The 20,574-nt window shown below is 36.6% G+C and overlaps 1 protein-coding gene across 1 annotated transcript in view; it reads right to left on the bottom strand.

Moving 5' to 3' along the window:
- Window positions 1-20,574, bottom strand: part of RYR3 (ryanodine receptor 3) — a 219,294-nt gene extending 198,720 nt beyond the window's left edge. The window contains exon 1 of the mRNA XM_086462983.1: window positions 20,521-20,574. Coding sequence (XP_086319109.1) covers window positions 20,521-20,574 — 54 coding nt within the window. The remainder of the gene's footprint in view (window positions 1-20,520) is intronic.

Genomic DNA, 20,574 nt, shown 5'->3' with positions numbered 1-20,574 from the left:
TTCGTGTAATTTAAAAAGTTTATACAGCTCTGCTGCAATACAGTAAAGCTTACTTTAGGATCTCCACAGAGGAGTGCATACTGCAGAAATATTTTGGTCCCAAAATACAGACATCACAGTCATGCAATTGAATTAGGAAGAGGTCACATGAATGTATCATCTTAGGCTTTCCTTTGCTTTAAATGTCTATAAATAAATCTTCTGGCAAGCAGTATGTGTTAATTTCTGAAACAAAAGTGTGCTTAGACACAACTGTCACACTGTAAATCATCACAAAACCCACAAACAAATGAAGGAAATCAATATCCAGAGCAGATCTTCATTCAGTGGTGGTGGAACTTACTTCCATTACTTGTTACCAGTTGTTTTTAACGTCTTTTTATAAATTAAAAGCCTTTATTTGTTTGGTAGTAATATATCAAGGCCTTTCTTCCCCCAGTAAATATACAAATTTCTCCCAATAAACGCAGTCAGTTCACTGCAAACAGATCCTTATGATGACAGTGGAGTTATCTGATGGAAATTCACTCACCACCATCTGACAGTTCTCAGGAGATTTTAAAAATAGAGTTGGGGTTTCCGTTGTCAGTCTGCTCCTTCAGCAGTGGTTGGATCAAAGCCTAATCTCAACTCTGGAGCATACGTCCATATCTTATATCAGGTCATCAGCAAGGCAGAATAAGGATATCATTAGACAGCAATAAAATGTAGTCAGTCCTTTTCACAAAAACGAATACTTCTGAATGAAAAACTGCTTCAGAAAGTTAGGTGTTTCAGGATTGACCATTTTGCTTCTTTTTTCAATGCAACTTCCAGGTTGCAGACTTTGAAGCATTTACATAGTTTGCTGGCTTTTGTATCCCTGCCTCTCCCCTCTCCCACTTCTTCATGGAAATGAGATAGCATGAGAGAATGACAACAAAGGAGCAACCACACCAAACACCAAGACCAAAAGTAACTTATTCATCATCTGTCATAAAAGCTGAGTACTAAATATTCTTTAAAATCACTCGTTTGATTTCAAACTGTAAGGCAGGAGAAAAAGAAACCTTATTAACAGAGCTGGGGTGAACTAGCCAAGCAGACTGGCTTGATGAAAACCAGTGGCAAAATAAACATGTCCTCTCCTATCAGACAGAGTTCTGTCTTGCTTTAAGAAATGAAGTGACTTTAAGAACACATGTTAATTCTCAGAATGGCAGATTGACATATTCTGTGATGATCAAGGAAGTGGAATCAGCCAAGAAAGGTGTGTCCTGCACAAGTACCTTCTCATTACCTACTGCACGGATCTGTTAGAGTGGGTCCCAAGCAGGGCCATGGAAGTGGTCAGAGGATTGGAACACTGCTCCTATTAAGAAAGGCTGACAGAGTTGGGGGTGTTCAGCCTGGAGAAGAGAAGGCTCCAGAGAAGCACTAGTGAGACCTTTCAATACTTAAAGGCGGCTTAAAAGAAAGATGGAGACTTTTTACCAGGGCCTGTAGTGGCAGTACAAGGGGCCACAGTCTTAAACTGAAAGAGGGTAGATTTAGGTTGGACAGAAGGAAGAATTTTTTTAGGATGAGGGTGGTGAGACATTGGAACATGTTGTCCAGAGAAGTTGTGGATGCCCCATCATTGGAACCCTTCAAAGTCAGGTTGGACGGGGCTCTCAGCAACCTGAGCTAGTGAAAAATGTCCCTGCCTATGGCAGGCAGTTGGACTACATGATCTTTAAAGGTCCCTTCCCATCCAAACCATTCTATGATTCTATGAATTGTGGCGTCAGTATTGGCATGTTTTGCACCTCTGACATTCGTGACCTCTGGCATAATATTATATGAGCAAATGAAGAAATTACAAGATTTATTAGGAAAGGAGGGTATTATAGTTCATTTTAATGAAACATCCTTTTGGAGAGAGAAATGAATGCAAGAAACATTACTGTGTGTGTACATACTTGCATATATTTTGGGGGTTTGGGTTTTTTCCCTAGTTCTTTTACATCTGATGCAAATGATACACTGGCAGAGCAACCAGTCAGCAACAGAAAGATATAACATAGGACACTCATAAGAACAAATTTGTCTTCACTTCAGCAATTAACTGGTAAATGGAGTTTGCAAATACAAAAGAAAAATTTTGGCATAATAAACTCAACCTGCAGGGTTTAACTTGTAAATTTTTGCTGTTTAACAGATGATCAGAAATATTAATGGAATAGCCAGTGTCTTGTCTCAATTACAGATGAACCAATTTAAAAAACTTGGCACTCAACAGCGAGAAGGAATCCAAAGAGAAGCTGTCAGCCTTCTGGAATCTTAGTGCATGACCACTACCAGATTAGTAAAGATACCAATAGCAAAAGACATTTAGGTCATCTCTATTTCAATGAAACCATTTGTATTATTTGGTGTGCACAGTATTTAGCATATTCTTTGAATCATGTATTCTGTATATAAGATCACTGTTAGCTCTCACTATCAACTACAAATATCTTAGCTGCTTATTTAACATCACAGTTTGTAAAAGATTGTAATATTTCCTTTTTGGTCTAACAGTTTTTGCTAGGAAACGTAAATGGTGACTTTGAGGCAAAAATCCTCTGGATCTTTTCAAAGAACTCAATACTGTTCATGGTTTTACGCACTGTCTATACCAATGGTTCGTAAGAGGGATACTAAGGGTACAGCTTTGAAAATTAGGGACCTACAATGGAATAAAATATTATCTATCTTAAATTTCAGGATCTCAAAACAAAATGGAAAAGGTTCTATGAAAAGATGAAACAAAGCAAGATATTTGCTCAGTCAGGATATGAAGTTACAGGCTAGCTGCTTTCTGCATGAAGACAGGGGAAACCTTTTAAAATATTTTTTTTAATAGCATTCTGAGAGGAGATCTTACAGTGTCACAGTTACCTGAATTTAAGTGCTGTCCTTGTCAGGTGTAGGCAGCAGAACCACAGAAAAATGGGCAGTAGCATTTAAGGACATACAGAGTGCTTGCAAGACCCGACCCAGGTCTTTGCACCAGGTCTCAGAGCGAGCCTGTGAATGGGCAATAAATAGTTAAATACTACCTATTCAGTTTTCAGGAGCAAGAGGAAAAAAAAAAAGACGAGATGTGAGCTGGAATGTCACTGTATAAATAAAAAGGTTTTGCCAAGGAGCCAAACATGGAATGACATCATCGATGAGGCAAGATAGATAGGTCTGAAGCAGAAAGGCAGGGGACCACAGACTCTAGAATTACTTGAAGCCTGTCTTTTTAACCATAACTATTTCATATCTAGGCAAAATCAATGACATGTTTTAAAGGAGGTTTCAACCATGAAATCAGAGATTTAGACTAAATCCCAGGCTTCTTCCCCGAACTTTCTACAGACAAGACTGAAACATGGCTGTGAATATATAGCAAATGAGCCAGCAGGCTTGCATGGCTTGGAAAGAATGGAATAGGCATGAATCAGGCTGAAATGTTGTACACAGAAGATCATCAATTATACAGAGGAACAATTCTAAAGGCACTACAATATCTATGGTTATGCCATACCAGTGCATATACAGATATATTAAGGTATAGGTGTAGATGGATATATTCAGTCAATATACAGATATATTAATGTAGAGAACATTAAAGAGCTTTTACACGCAGTGCTACTCTTCAAACAATTTATTAAACTTCTCTGATAATATCCTTATTGAGTGAATGTCAAAATGGCACATAATGCTACCATACATACAGTAATATATGTTACCTAGCAAAACATACTAAATTCTGGGCAAAGCTTTTAAAATTTACTACACAATTAATACATTTCAATGGCGCATTCCATTCTGCAGACCTAGAGGCTATACACCCACGATTCAGCATCAACCTGAATTACTTCCCCAATGTTAAACTGCAGAATTAAAAGAAACTTTTAAAAGTGAGCTTGGCACCTACAAATTATTTTAATATATGCTTAATATGAGGATATGTCTTTGAAATCCAGCCACATCTTCCATTTCTTAGTCCACTATGCTGATACTGTACTATGTATATGCACATATCTGTTAGTATACCATGTTTTCCATCAGTAAAATTATTCAAACCAGAGCCTGCTAAGATGAATTACACTCCTATTTTGACAAAAAATTCTGAAAACCCATAAACGGATAAAAAATTCTGAAAACCATAAATTACCGTCATGTATATTTAAACTTAATGATCTGTTACAATCCTGAATTATGACTTGCTGGAAATCTATTTCAGAAGTGAGCACTCTGATATTTTTGGCAATTCTTTAAAACAAAAAACCTCACTATACTCAGTAATCAACCACATCTGTTACAGTTTAAAAGGGAAAAAGCATCAGAGGCAGGCAAAATTCCAACAGAAATCTTTCAAATAAGATTTGAAAAGGACAGTAGGTATTTTAACAGCCTCCATACAAAATATATGAAGAAGGACAGAATAAAGAGGAAAACATGGCACAGAAATAAAATGTGAAAATTGTCAACTGCTGTCCATCCACTGTCAAGTATTTACACATACTACTGAAGCTGGCCTATAGAAAGTGGAATACTCAAGGTTTAGACAAGAACTGGCAGGAACAGGGTATTGAAAGAGCTTAAGTGAAGCATATCCATCATACACATCCTAAAAAATAAAAAATTAAAACCACCAAACAGCTGCATGGCAGCTTCCCCTGCACAGTGATTTTACAGATGTCTTACAGCTATTGCTATTCCAGTAGGAGATACCTGCAAATCTGCAAGCAGTAGCAGTGTTTAAAATAAAGTGACAAATAAATCAGTACCTTCTAGCACACTGAGTGGAAATATGTGAGCTAACTACATGTTCAGCCATAGATGTCTGTCTTCAACCATGTTCTCACTACATTGGATCTGTAATCGAGAACAACTACAATTAACGGGAATAGAATGATTTCCCATAAAACTAAGACAAATATTTCTCAGTGTCTGTCTAATTGATGTTAAAAGCATGATAAACACATGTTAATTTGCTTTGGTTTTTTTCATAAATTAGATGGTGGACCCTGCCAAAGGAAAGTGCACTTAATTTTGTAATTTAGTTGATTTCTATAGAAAAGTCAACAACACTGTATTTCCCAATGCTTCTATCCCAGATAAGATGTTAGCAGTGTTTGCTTACTTGCAAATTGCTCACAGGGTTCACTTACAAAGTCTGTAGTAGCCGTTCTACCAAAAATCAGCCATCCCATTCACTAGCAATTTAGAAAGCCAAACCTGAATAAGTTTTCAGCAGAAAAGTTCATAAACTTTTAATACTATTTAATAAACACTTAGATCCTTTGCACTTTTACAAGTTTTAACCACATAGAATCACATCAAATGACACTGAGGAGCTGGAGGTGACCTTCAGACACTGTCTAGTCCTACCCCTGTGCTCAAAGCAGAGTCAACAGCAGCAAGGTGCTCAGGACCATAGACAGTCCAGTTTTGAACATCTCCTGAGACAAAGACAGACTTTCTGGACTGCCTGTTCCAGTGTTTGACCATCCCCACCACACAAAAAATTACTTTATTTTCAGGACCAGGACTGAAGTTTGTTAGTAAAACTCTCTAGACTCACAAGCATGCAAAAATTTGCGGTTCCCTAAACTACCAGCACAGGCCCTCTGCCTGTCTAATACCTGAGTGTCATACTTGCCAGCTAGTCCAGTTTGCAGCTTGCTAGGCAAATGACATGCTTGTGCCCACACACCCCAGGTTAGGGGAAAATATGAACTCCAGTTCCGCCCCCCCCAGCAGCTGGTGTTTAGGCACACAGGCCCTAAGAGCCACAGTTCCCATTCCAGCTGCTCACACTAAGACCCTCACTTCTTTTCACTCACCCCAGACCCCTACAGCTCACACCTAGGGCACACAGGACCCGTGAGCCATGGTCCCACACCAGCAGCTAACACTGAAACCCTCGCTTGCTCCAGTTGCTGGTACAGACACAAGTGTCCCTCACCCAACGTCCAATTCCAGTTGCTGGCTCAAATCCACTCATCCCAGTTCATACAGTAGCTGTCAATCATTCTAAAATCCATGGCTCCTCCAGCTACCGATTGAGATACTCATACTTACTCCAGTTACTGGCACCACAGACACAGGGGCTGCTTCACCTGAAGTCTGATTCCAGTTGCTGGCTCCAAATTCACTCCCTCTAGTTTCCCCAGTTGCTAGCACTCATTACTTACAGCACACATGCACAGGGTAGAGAGCAAGATTACATGAAAGATAGTTAAGCAAGTATTTAATAGGAAGATAAACTGCAGTGATCAGGCACAGGGCTGTCAGGCAAGCATACTGACTGGACAACCCTTTTTATATCCCCTCCTCTCTATCCCCTAGCACCACCTTGCTCTTCCCCAATCCCCTTCCACTAAACATCTCTTCCTAAGTTTTGCAGGGTCCTACAGACCCCCCTGAAATATTCAAAATCTTCATGTTTGTCTTCTTCAGTTATAAAGTCCAGCCTGGCTCTCTCCAAATTGCTGGCTGTAGCTTCTTCATCGACCATCAATTAATAGCCAAAGGGCTTTGATCTTTGTCATTGTCTCCGTTTTCCCATGTCTGCTAGGTCTGTATCCTTATGTGGTTTTGTTTATCTACCAATCCCCTCCTCCACCCCTTCTTCTCCACTTAGTCCTTGTTTTAAGAATGAAAGGAAAAAGAATCAGCACAGATTTTAATGCTGCTTGGGGAAGGAAATAAGTTGGGAAGGACCCCGTAGAATGCTCAAAGGTTGTCATTTCAAAACCAGATAGAACAGCTGCAGTCTTTGATGAGTGCTTTAAATAGCAGAAAAAGCTAACACTTCACAGCATGTTAGGTTTGCATATGATCAAAATACATGTATAGAACACCAGTGGTTTTTTAACGCTACACCATCACAAACACCATTGGTTCAACTGATGGGTGATGCAGGTACAACACAGCACACAACTGTAAGTGATGAAACAGAAGAAAGTTTCACTTTTGATATCGTATTTCAAATGCAGACACTTCTGTTTCAGAGAGGTACAAATTTTCTTCCTCAAGTTTACAAGTTACTGTGTGCCTGAACTTCCAAAATTAAAAATCGAACTGCCTGCTTCCATGAAAGCTTAGCTATCACTGGAGAGTTAATTTAGATTCTCTAATCGGGAATACTGAGGCTGACTTTATGCTTGCATGTGCTAAGTTGGACTCCTATCTTTCCTGACATATGAAGAAAAAGGAAATTACAAAATCTATCATCACTTCAAGCTGTCTTACAAGGGAATCATTACACTCCCACTGTGGGTTTCTGCTACAGAAATTACTCCTTGACATCCATTATTTCAAAACGTTAATGTATATGAAACTCACCTGGGGTAAGAAAATTACTTATGAGTTACGAATCTTCCAAGTATTCCATGACAGATTTTTTTTCCTTTTTTTTTTTTTAATTTAAATATTGATCCACATTTTGCTTCATATAGAATCTATGACTTTTTGTTCATCTAAACTTGCAACAGACAAGCAAAACCTCTCATTCTAGTTTTATTGCACTGGGTAGAGCAGTGAGGAAAGTCACTTTAACAGTTCCACTCATATTTCAAAACAAACAGAAGTAGCAGTGAGAACTCCAAATCTCTGGCTATATCTGCTAGACTTTATCTTCACAGTCAGTTTCACAAGAAAAACAGACAGGCTTTAACCAAAATATAGACAGATAAATAAAATTTCAGATTCTAATAGAATACTTTTAAATAGCAAAATTTAAATAGTGAAAAATGTGTGGGCCCCACAAATTAAAACAGATGTTAAGGTATTTGAATGCATCCAGGGGAGGGCCACAAAGCTGGTGTAAGGGCTGGAAGGCCCCGTCCCATTAGGAGTGGCTAAGGACTCTGGGTTTTTCTAGTTTGGAGAAAAGGAGACCAAGGGGCAACCTCACTGCTCTCTACAGTTTCCTGAGGAGGGGAAGTGGAGAGGGAGGTGCTGATCTCTTCTCCCTGGGATCCAGTGACAGCACATGTTGGAATTTCTTTACTGAGAGGGTGGTCAAACCCTGGAACTGGCTTCCTAGAAAGGTGGTCAATGCCCCACGCCTGTCAGGTGTTTAAGAGGCATTTGGACAATGCCCTTAACAACATGCTTTAACTTTTGATCAGCCCTGAAGTGGTCAGGCAGCTGGACTAGATGATCATTCTAGTCCCTTCCAACTAAACTATTTATTCTAAACAAAAAAAAAGTTAGTAGGAAGGACCCAATAGTATAAACAGAGGCGCATAAACAACTTTTTCCTGCCCATTTTGGTCCTGCATACAGGTCCTTGCTTCAAAGTTGGTTTTACAAAAATCAATTACTTTTTGACTGATTGCAAATCTAAGCACTCAGAAAATTCTGTCATCATTGAGGCCTCAATGGTTGCACCATGTTCCTTTCAGAAGCTGCTGCCTGAACTGTAGCCTCCCACTTGCATGTCATTTCCAAGTTACTGCTACATCACAGTAGAATCTTCCCACCCCTCACTGCTCCCAAGCTCAGCAGCAGGAAAGGAACCACCCCTCCCTTCCCAGTCTGTCCAGTCCCAACTCAGCCATTCCTAAGAGAAAATAACTGTGAACATTCATTGCCTATCAAAGATGGTTTTCAAGAAATAACTGTATGTTCTAAAAAAGCTAGGCCAGCAGTCAGTTTTGTTACTAGTCTTGTTTAAGAATCACATCAGGGAAGCTAGCAAAGAAACATGCAGCAGAACATTTATTAGGATGATTTTACTCAATGATTTTACTCAGATCAGATTGAAAATTATTTCAGTTACAAAGCAAGCGTCCAAAGTTAAGAGAATGGATGAGAACCAACTTTTGTATAGCTGAGTCCAGACAAGACCACAAGCCTGGAAATAAACAAGTATTAGAGCAACTAGCATGACTTATGAGCGCTCTTATCATTTGTGACTCACGCTCACAACACTGAGATGTTACTAAATCTAGGTTCAGAAACTTACAAAAATCACAGCCACCATAGCCTCAGTGTTTCTATACATACACAGATACTACATTTTTCTGTTTCTATGTCTTCTACTTTACGTAGAGACCAGTGTGCTGTAAATTATCAGTCACAGAGCTTATTCAATGGGAGTAAATTGAGGCACAAACTTGAGTTCAAACAAGTCATCAATTTGTTGAGAAGTTATATGGAAAGAACAAAACAGCAATTTCCTAAATGCAAACAGTAGGAATTCACACCACTGACTTAAGCAATGAAGACACAGTTATACAACAGTAGTAGAGAGAAAAATATTTTCAAACTAACACACCTGGCACCACCTCCTCCTTCCTGTAAAATTTAGTACTTGCTTCCTTTCATACTTTACCCTGGATTAACAAATATTCTGGCTCTGCTACAAACTTATCATCTCCATATAAATATCATCTCAAATTATTACCTTAGAGCCATAAATGGTCCAGGAGGTTGAAGATGACTAAAAATGGTATCACAGAACATAGCTAAAAGAATAACTGTAATTCCTGTAAAATTGTAGTAATCATTAGAATGAAGTACAAAGCATAGATCTTTAAAATTAGGTTATCAGATTAATTTTTGTTTTAAATAAGAACTGCACATCTACCTTCTGTTATTAGTTCTGCTGATTCAATGCCGACCTACCACCACCAAAGTTTTGCAGCCATGGAATTTTCTGAGGTTTTTTAAATGCTCATGCATGATTAAATAAACCATATAGGCAAATTTATTTATTTCAAACCCCACACTGTATCAAAACCAAATGAATATACAAGTTTTTTCTTTGGTGCTAGGGCACAAAAATTTGACTTCTTAAGTAACATAATACAGGTTTTTTTCACACTTACTACTAACATGTTCTCTGATACCGTCATCTTGGTAGCTTTTGTCTAGATAATACAAGTAGTTTGATCTGGAAGTCAGAATAAACTTACAGAAAAGTCTTACTCATTGAACAATCATGTTTAACTTCTGAAAATTAAGGTATTATATAAACAATTGTTTTGTTTATATAATTTTATTGGACTTGATTTCATTCATTCAAGTTTCAAAAATACAGGTTTGAAGGTACACTCTATGATGTGTATCAGGTATAAATATTAGGAAGAAAAGACAGCTTCTTGCCTGAACGCTCTTGTTTAGGTCCACTTAACTTGTATCCCTGAGCTAAAGCTCCCTAAAATCTCAGTCTGGATCTAAATTTCCTGCCTCTGGCCCACTTTTAGGGAAAAAGGAGCCATGATACTTTCTACTATTATTATTTGGGGGTGGACAGGAAATCTTCTAGACAGAAAACACTTTATATGGTTTTGTGTAAAGTTCTGTTCACATTGGAAAAATCTGTGAAATGCTTTTTAATCTAAGGATAAGCTTGGTTGAATATTTGACCTCAATATAGTCTGGGGACCCAGGGGGGACAGAATTGATCTTGAACCAGATTTAGAATTTCTTGTAAGTTAACATTGATATTTCAATCTAATATGAATACAAAGTAAAAGATTAAATGCCATTTTAAACTACCAGAGAGAACCCAAATATTTTCAGACTGATGTTTCTTGACTTTCAATCAACTGGCCTACAGTAAGAAATACAAGTCACCTTCCAGAGAGCAAATGCAAAGGGCAAGTCCTGTAGTTATCAAATTCACTAGAAGTTACAAAATTTGTTTTACAGCATATGGTATGGAAAACAAAAGGTAAACATTTACTGCACCTAACATAAGCACTTCAGAGAACTGCTCTGTATAATTCTGTATAATGGTTAAAGTTTTGGCTGATACCTGAAAAGTTAATTGGAGAGAAGTTGCTAAGCGTAAACAGTACCTTCAGAAAAGCATGGCTCATTGATACTTGACAAGGCTTGCATTAGACTATTCTAGTATTACTTACAATACAGAGGACATTACAGAAGATTAACAGTATCACCAGCAACAGGCAGGAAACAGTTGGCAAGTGGCAATAGCCCCGTCATTCTTGACAGCCAAAATTATAACCATGACTCAATGGCTGGGTATCTAAAATCTTAAAAAACCAAACCAAACACACAAAAAAAACAAACACCAAAATCCAAAAAACCACAAACACACCCCGCCCCCCAATTATGTTATAGCATGTTCTGCCTACAGTCACAGAAGATATTGCAGCAATATTAATAAGGTATAAATTATTTGATATAATGCCAGCAAGCCACATTACCCTTTCATTATTCTTCCTTCTCTACAGTCAATAATGCACTCTGCACTACAAGATTATTTTTCAATATCCATCAGAAGCTCTTTTAAAGCCACAATAAAAGGACAGTCGAACCTATTAGTCTTCATGTAAATTCTAGATAAATTTTATATGTCTACAAGTATGCATGGTGGTGAAAACTGGCTATGTGCAGAAGATCTTTTGAACATCTTTTTCTCCTCAGACAAGATTTTAAGGCAGAAATAGAGAACAGTAGGACAACCGGACACAGAAAAACTTCCAGCTTTATTTGGCTATTTAGCAATTAATTGAACATGTAAAAGATATGTTCTCTTTAAATGACTGCACCAAGATAATTACATGCACCAAGATAATTACAGGCATGCATAGGGCTGTTTAGCCCTCACATACACACCTTTCATGAAGTTAAGTACACAGTGTTTAAGCCTGTTATGATTAAGATTAATTATTAAAAATTATTAATTAATTAGGGCGATCCCTGCCCACGGCAGGGTAGTTTGAACTAGGTGATCTTTAAGGTCCCTTCCAACCCAGACTATGATTCTATGACTGAGCATACAATTGCTGTCAGCTAGATTTCAGATGAGAAGAATCTACCACTAAAACTGACATTCCAGATGACCATAGGAGGCTACAGACTATCTGTAGTCCCCTTCAGCAGCAGGAAACCCCTTGAGGACGGTTGTTATGCTAAAACCCTACAGACAGGCCCGAGTTAATTGCTAGGAATAATATTTCCTTCACAGGTACACGAGGCCAAATAATTGAATCATAAACACAGCAGACAAATGCATAATAAGCCTATAGGGTTGAATGTTAAAAATCACAAAACCCCAAAATAGAAGTCAGAGATTTTGACAATTAAGTGAATGAAATGAATTAGCCTTTCTGCACTTTCATTCATGAAAAAGATTACAAACATACTAATCGTCCCTAATGATTACTTCTCTGCAGTTTTAGAGAACTCAAAGAAAAAAAAAAAAGAGGGACTTTAAGTAAAGCCGTATCTGATAGAAGAAAAAAAAAATTTTAAAAGCATTTTCCAAATACTGTTACCAATAACACCAGATTTTACAGTGATTCAGTTTTTAAATCTACTGCATGATTAAATGAGAGATGACTAGAATCAGTCATATCTCCCACCAACAGTTCTTTTAAGCAAGACAGAAATACAAGATTTCATTACTCTTACTTTATGGGCATCCACAGTTTATTAATGCAGTCCGATAATGTATTATTTGTAGACATATTGTAAATTAATTAGATACACTTACACTGCAGAAAAAGCAATTGCACAGCAATGACACCACTCACTATCACTTTTTTAAATGTTCAGATGAAACTGCTGGCATGATTTTAGTTATACTAAGACATAAAAAGCTATTTCAAAGATGACTGTCCCACAGACAAACATTTCAGACCTCTTTGAAGCTTAACTGTTTTAGCCCCCTACAAAGGTGACACGCTAAAGTATGAAGAGTTACACACTTGCAGAAAGGCAGGTATGAAAATACTGACATTAACTATCAAGAGTGGAAAAGGGCTCTCTGCTATGTTCAACACCTTCTCCGTTTTTGTAGTTCAAACTCAAACTGGCTAGAATAGAAAACTTATTACATACTACGCCCAAACTTAGCAAAACTTTCAATTCTACATTCTTGCTTCTGCATCTATGCATTAGTACAGGGCTTAAAGATGCCTGAAACTTCAACACAATTATTTTGTGCTTGCGTTTTCAACCATGTCCACCAAAGGAAAATAGGCTTATGTGAATAAGATTCCTGAAGTATCCTCTTATTTCTAGATGAAGTTTTCTGCATCAGTATTAACTTCAGCCATTCTTTCTCTTTCAAAAGACTGCATCAGTAGTTAAGAAGTTCACAGAACATCAATTTAAGGCCTATCATTTTTTCATGGTCTTTGTTTCAGTGAATTAGAATTCAGAGGGTGCCTCTAAAGATTCATGTCAACGTACCTGACACTAGATTATGATAAACTGTACTCTATACAGAATCAGCAGAATCTTAATAAATGTAGATGTGTTTTTAACAGTTGCTCTTCTACATGAATATCCTAACAGAAAGCTTTCAAAAAGTTGAACCTACCTAGCCTAGCTATCAGTTCCTCTTTTCCAGTTTTGCACGTCTCTCATGTCCATTCCTTGCATTATCTCTCTCCTCAGTCTTTGTCACATATTGATTTTCTTCACTCTTCATTTACTATGTTAATCTTATGACTGCTTCTCTCTGTTTGTGTATTCTGTCTGCCTTCTCCACCCCACACCCAATGTTTCCATTGCAGTTAAAGGACAGTTCTGGCTAATTCTAATGTGCCTGGGCACATCAGATGCCCAACTGCTGTTTTTAAAACTTAAATTGTCTTTCACAATGTAAACATACACATCTTGTGTGATAATACTATACCCGGCTAAAAAATAAGTAAACAAATTGTTTTAAAGTATGCAATCACAGAAGTTGCTGTAAACTTCAAATTGTTGTTAGTTTTGTGGTTTGATAGTTGCCAAATCTCCCAGCCAGACCAGCACAGCATATAGAGAAGTATGCACAATTTAATGCACAATAGAGCTATAAAAACTTTTTTTAAGCATGATAAAATGATCTGCCTGTTACTAAACTGAGCCTCTACTGAAAAACATGTAACTGTGCTGTACTAGGTAGTGCTAATAGGGCTCCATTAATTCAGTTAACCTGTTCATTATTTGTAAACAGTCCCAAATATAAAACAAAGATCCCATTATACCTACACTAAGTCTGTTCTTAGAGGGATGCCATCATATATACCCCATTTGAAGCTCACTTCACATATGCTGAAGACAGTTGTTTGATCACCAATTGTCAGGATCAGCAAAGCATAACATGTTAGACTTGTCTACCACAAGCTTGTTTCAGCTTGTCTACAAGACTCTGGAAGCATCTGTTTAAGAGGTAGACACCAATCAAAAGACCTCCATGTCATACATATATATCCAAACATAAACAGCCTGTGTATTCTCACAGTCACCAGTGACAAAGAAGGTCAGGGACAGCGGCTTTTACACCTCTTCCATACCCCCTTCTCCAGCCCAAATGCCAAGAGGAAAAAAATGTCCCAGATTTCCCTACTCTGCCACTATGCCTCCCTCTACCTTATTATATAGTCTCTTACTGCTTAGCAGGATCTTCATTTCTACCCCTCTTTATCTCCCCAGTTCTGCATGGGAAGCACATATGGATGAATATGATCTATCTGCAAGACAGCAGCACCCTTCTTTTTTTGTATCTCAAAACCTACCTATTTCCTTCCTCATCGAGTCCCTTCTCACACTGGCACTTCCTACCCAACTATTATCTCTCCTTCTTTACCAAGATATTAGCTCCCGCCTCAGCACAGTCTGTAATTCTAATATCTTTTAAAGAAATTTAAAGAAAATTGAAGAAAAAGAAGGAATTCCATCTCAATTTATCAGAAATAAAACAGAAAAGCAGGTAACAGAACCTGACAGGCAGGAAAGCACAATGTGATCAAACAAAAGTATTGTTAAGTAGTTATCATTTCACTAAATGCATACAACAAACAATGCATTCAACTAAATTTGAAGGGCTTGTATCACTAAGCTTTTTCACTCTACACATTTCCAGTACACAAATAATTGAGATAAAATTGAGATCTCGTTTCCAGTCTAATTAGTACATCAGAAAACGTAAGCACTTGTAGCACCTATGCAATAAACCAGATAACATACTTAGTTTTTTTAATATGTGAAAACTGAAGCCTGAGAAAGCTTCTAGCATATTTGCAAGACAGCACATTAATTTCAGTGGTAAGAAGAGTACTATCCCTTCCAAATGCCTTTTGGTCCACACAGTACAAAATGCTTCTCTCTTATTATAGAATATCATATGCACTACCTTGCTATCTGAAACGACTACTGAAATATGACAGAAAACCATTGTAGGGGAAGTATTATTTAAAAACTTTACATCAGCTTACTGAAAAACCTAAATTAAAACCCAAAAATGTCATTTACTTTTTTCCCCAAATCACATAAAACATTGAAGTGTAGACATTATATATAGTATTAGTTCTTTCTACTGTTTAGCAGTAAGTTCATTTAAAATTTAATTAAAATAATAATTGAGGAAGTCTGCTATATGTAGCATTATAATACAGTGAAGATTATACACAATTGGACAAATAGCCTGCACTGAAACACTGATCTTTGAAATTGTTAACAAAACCAGCTCTAAAAAAGCAGATTTGATTTGTAGCCACTAATAGAAACAAGGAATAACTTTTAAGCGGTTATTAGATTAGAATCTCCTAGTTCTTAATGTTTTCTCCATAGCTGAGTTGAGACATTATGAAACACTATGGTTTATGACAACTTTGCATCATATACCATACGATCATCAAACACTATGGTGTATGATGACCTGACATCATATAACTTCTTCATATGATGAAGGACAGGTATAACTTACAGTGAAAATAATCACAAGCTTGATTACCATCACTTGGTGCAAAACTGAGCCTTTCCCCTGCCCTTAGTGGAAATCCTGTACAGCATATATACGCAAAACCTCCAAGCATTTCTGGTTTTAGCAAGAACAGCTGCGATATCCATTAGCCAATACACTGTTAATTATTTTCATATCAAACTAATTTTATTACCAATAGCTTTTGTAAGCCACCAAGAGAAATCAGAACAAAGTTCAGAAAGCAGTTCTGTGCATGAAGCTCCAAATTACATAGTAAAGCATGAATAAAAGTTTATTATTGCAGAAAATAAGCATTGTTAGCATAAAGTTGCTGCTAAAGCTTTTCAGCCAACTGCGATTCAAGATGCAGTATACTTTACTAGGTGAATTACATAAACTATTTTTTATACACAGAAAAATTTGAAAAGGGTTACTCAGTCACCCAGACGATAAGAATACGTAAATACTTCTGTAAGTTCCACTGCGATTGGACATGGATTAACATGTAAAATCAGCATAAACAAAATGCAGCTGTGAATGCTGGAAATATCTGGACTAATCTTCTAATGCGAGCCTGAGAAAACTCCCTTATAGACGCTTGCTGAACTTTCCAATTCCACAGCACGGTACTCAGGCCATCAGGTTTCTTTTCACATGACTGGCTTGTCGCTTGTTTAATATCAAGTGTAAAAAACTCTTTGATGGTTCTACTGCAGGCTGCAAGAGATGTGAGAGAATATTTTCTGTATATAACAGTTTCAGAATTACTAAATAACTTCCAACAAAAGTGATTTTAAATTGAAGAAATAACTCTCATCATTGATAAAAGACAAAAATATTTAAGTATCTACAGAGTCATTTACTACAGCTAGCACTATAATTTAATGGTGATTATATGTAATTTATATAAATAACTGCCTCAAATTTCTAAAACAGGTTTTATTTTTAAGTATATTGCATTAACTAGAAATTACTATATTTTTATTCAAACACCTGGAGTAGTGTAGCGTGCTTCAGGGAGATTACACCATTAGTAAAAGTACAACCTACAGTTCAAGCATTCTCTATGTATCTGTAGTAAACATTGTATGGTTATTAAGTTAAACATTCACAGCTAATTTGTTCACATAAGCCTATTCTAAACCTCATATCTGGGAAAAACATATATTCCTCAAATCTTAACACATCCAGATCAATCAGCCATTCATGACTTCAGCAGCCTTCATGTTAAACAGTCTTCATTTAAAAAAAAAAAATAAAACACTTTGTCCCCAGATTGCACCCTGCACTGGATAACATAAGCTGAGAACTTAAAATAAAGCCCATCTCCCAAATAAAGTGCTTCCCCTCTTGATTAAACATGTCAACCTCAGTATCTCAGAACTGAGCTGTCTGTTCTCAAGATGATCAACAAACTTGGCAATGCCAGAGGCTTGTATTGCTTTGCATTTGAAATGGCTCCGGCCTCCCTTGATCCTACAAGCTTCTGTTTCTCTTTGTCTTCCTCCTTGAAGAGAAACTTCCCAAATAAAAGAAATTTATGTAAGATATATTAAGAGTACAAATTCAGTGACTCGAGCGGCACTTTTCTGCTTTCTGTACAGAAAGTACATAATTTTGTGTCTCTCCACAGTTTAAGTATTAATCCTATATTTTTTAGTTCCAACTCTTTTACTTGAGTAACTATTTTATTTTATTCAATGCTTTTTATTACTAAAGCTCCTTTTTATATTGGAACTGGTCAAGTTCAACGTTCTATCTTTTTCTGCTCCCTACCTTCCAAGTAACACATTTCGTAGACCTCAGTCTCCTCTTGGTGTTCACAGAAAACTTTTAAAAATAAATAAAGCACAAAACTGGTAATAAATATTCAAGACCATCAGTTTCACAATCAAGATAATAATGGTGTTTGCATTATATCAAATTTTATTATGTGATGTTTGATTAATGTTACAAGAGCTATTTACCAGACAGATATGTAAGATTATCAACTTTTTTAATTAAGACTACCTTTGTGGTCTTAATCAAATGTTGGTCCAAGGCCATAACTCTTTGGTATCGTTACACGGAAAAACAAATTAATAAGAAAAAAAGAAAGAAACAGCTGACAAAATACATATGGATAAGTGAACTGTATTTTCTGTTCTGAATTAGGAAGTTGATGAATTGAGGTTGAGGCAGGAAGTGATATGACTTGCAAGTCTGTTGTGGATTAAGGGTCGTCTGACATAGAAGAAACCATCAAATTCTACTCCTTTCTATAGAAATAGTGATGTAGCTAGATAGAATCCTTAGTGCTTCCATTATTGTAAAAGAAAAAATTTGAGCAAATCTGTCTTATTTAAACAGAATCTCTTAAAGGCATGTTTGGGGTTTTTTAAAGTGAATTCAAAAATTATTACTCAGAAGACTTAATATTTTCCTTTTCAACCCTCTTTTTCTTTGAGTCTTTAATAATCTTAATTTTAAATAAAATCCTTCATTCACCAAACTTAAAAAAATACTGCAATAAATCAGTTGTTCATTTATTCTACTATGCCAGTGTAACAGACACTCAATTTGGGGATACAAAGAACAAGTCAACTTGTTAGTACTCCAAAAAAAGGGAGGTAATGAAACTGCTGGTTCCGATTTTCTCCCTGTTTTCCTGAATATATTTACAAAAGACAATTTGTCTCACTGAACAGTAGTAGTTATGTGTTGTCACACATATTAAGACATGAAGAACTCCCCACGTTCTCAGTTAAAAGAGTGAATAAAGACTAATCACAGTAGCATAGAAGCAATTTCTCATTATGTTCATTTTTTAACCGATGAGCTCTGCTTAGCAAAAGTTTACACCAAAAATATAAAGGAAATTTAAAAAATATGAAATTCAAACCAGTGCACATCATCAGTAGAAATAACAGTAAGGGTGGCTAAAGGAGGCAGGGAAATATTTCTAACTTCATTTTTCATGTCACACTGAAATTTTAATCCAGAGAATAATTTTTTTAAAAGGCCTGAAAGGATGGCTTAGAAAACAATTTAGCACACAAAAAAATATAAGGATCATAGTTACGAAACTTTCATTGCCATGTGTATATTGGTTGGAAAATACACTAGTTAAATAAGCAATAGGCATTTATCGTACAACCGCATATTAAATATAAGGAAAAGACTCTCTTAGACCACCTGACAGACCCTTCCCAATTACCACCAGCCTTTAAAATCATGCTTTCTCCTGTTTTAGAGATGAGGGTATACATTTGAGTATTTAGCACAAAAATATTTTAGTTAACATAACACAGCATGGCTTTGAAACACAAGACCCTAGAAGACTTAAAAAAAAATAATAAATAAAAGTATTGCTTGATTCTGTGAAGTTCATCTGCACATTTTTGTCAGTGATGGCCACAGAGAGTATAAAATAAATTGAATTTACCTGTTAAGTGATATATATACATGGTCCTAGGGCTGTAACCACAACTTCCGTCCCACAAACAGAAGTGAGACGAGACTCCTATTCTGCTCATCAGTTAATGCAGCTTGTCTGGTAGGACTTGAAATAGATTTGACTTTAGTAGCAAAATGGTTGGTGCTATCATTCTACAGGGCATTTAATCTTATGTTTTCCCAGCTTAGAGTTTCAGCTAGGAGGAGGATGCATGCTCTCTTACAGTATTTTGCAAGCAACATGGGACAAAGACAATGAATAATTCAAAGAAATAATTTTCGGTTTTAGTAAGAATCAGGTACACAGAAGTGGGGCATTCTTTACAAATGCTGTATCTGGAGCACTACATGTAGTATCATTAAAGCCTCTGGTGATGCAAGCAAATAACAAAACAATTTCAGCTACAATAAAGCATGTATAGGTTTCAAGCTGTGCTAAATTTTTATAGCTACGCCTTCTGCTAAGTAGAAAAAACAGTAATTCTGAATAATGACTAAAAATTTTTAAAAATATTAAAAAATTCCACCTAATGTGACTCCTATCAGAATAGTAGCATACAGATTCATTTCAACACTGAATGATGTGAAGGCAAGTCATCAGTATTTTGGTATGGCTTCGTTACAATGACTAAGCAATAGTACAACAATAGTAAAACGTAAGTGTAGGCAGAAGGACTAATATCAATAGAATTTAATGCCCTTGTAGATTGCCGACACGGTATCTGCTTAAGAGAGAACAAGTATCTAGGAAAAAAAAAAAAAAAAATCTACATTCAGCATGCACCAGGCAACAGATTTCAAGACAAGACTTTCTCTCCTTGGTTACACACAGACAGCTGAGTGAAAATAACTAAAATCCACAAAAATATATATCATGAGGTCTTGTATCAAATAATTTCAGAAGCAGTCAGACCAGTTGTCTAGCTACTGGCATGTCACTGTGATTTATAACACTGTTGTTCTGAGGAAAGTAGAAAAATATTCAGACGCAACCTTCCCCTTCCTTGTACACTCCACAAATTACCATACAAATCTGAAAAGTCAGTTATCTTAATACATTCTTCTGGAAACGTCCTCCTAAATCTTCAAAAGTACAGAGGTTACCTTATTTCTCATGCACTAAGGTATAGAACTCCTTGCAAAAGCCTTGTACATGTCTTATTATAAAACCTATATCCTCTAGTATGTTTAATTCTTTCTGAACATGACTTTTACTTCAATATGATTCTTTAGAAAGGAATTTGTCACCTTTCACCTTCAAAATTTAACTTGTGCTATGAAACAGAACGGAAGGCACTCCTATGTAATTTACAAATTATCTCTGCCACAGCACTTTTTCTTTTCTAAAGGTCACAATTATTTCAGCATCATTTCATGCAAGTGTATTTCTATACTCATCATACTTTGTTTCCCACATCCTGAACTTCAAAGGTGGCAATGGTAATGTTCCCGCACAT

This window comes from Leptosomus discolor, chromosome 3, assembly GCF_034619465.1.
Source record: "Leptosomus discolor isolate bLepDis1 chromosome 3, bLepDis1.hap2, whole genome shotgun sequence".
NCBI lineage: Eukaryota > Metazoa > Chordata > Aves > Leptosomiformes > Leptosomidae > Leptosomus > Leptosomus discolor.
Note: the sequence above shows the minus strand (reverse complement) of the source record. Positions and strands in the feature narration are given on the sequence as shown.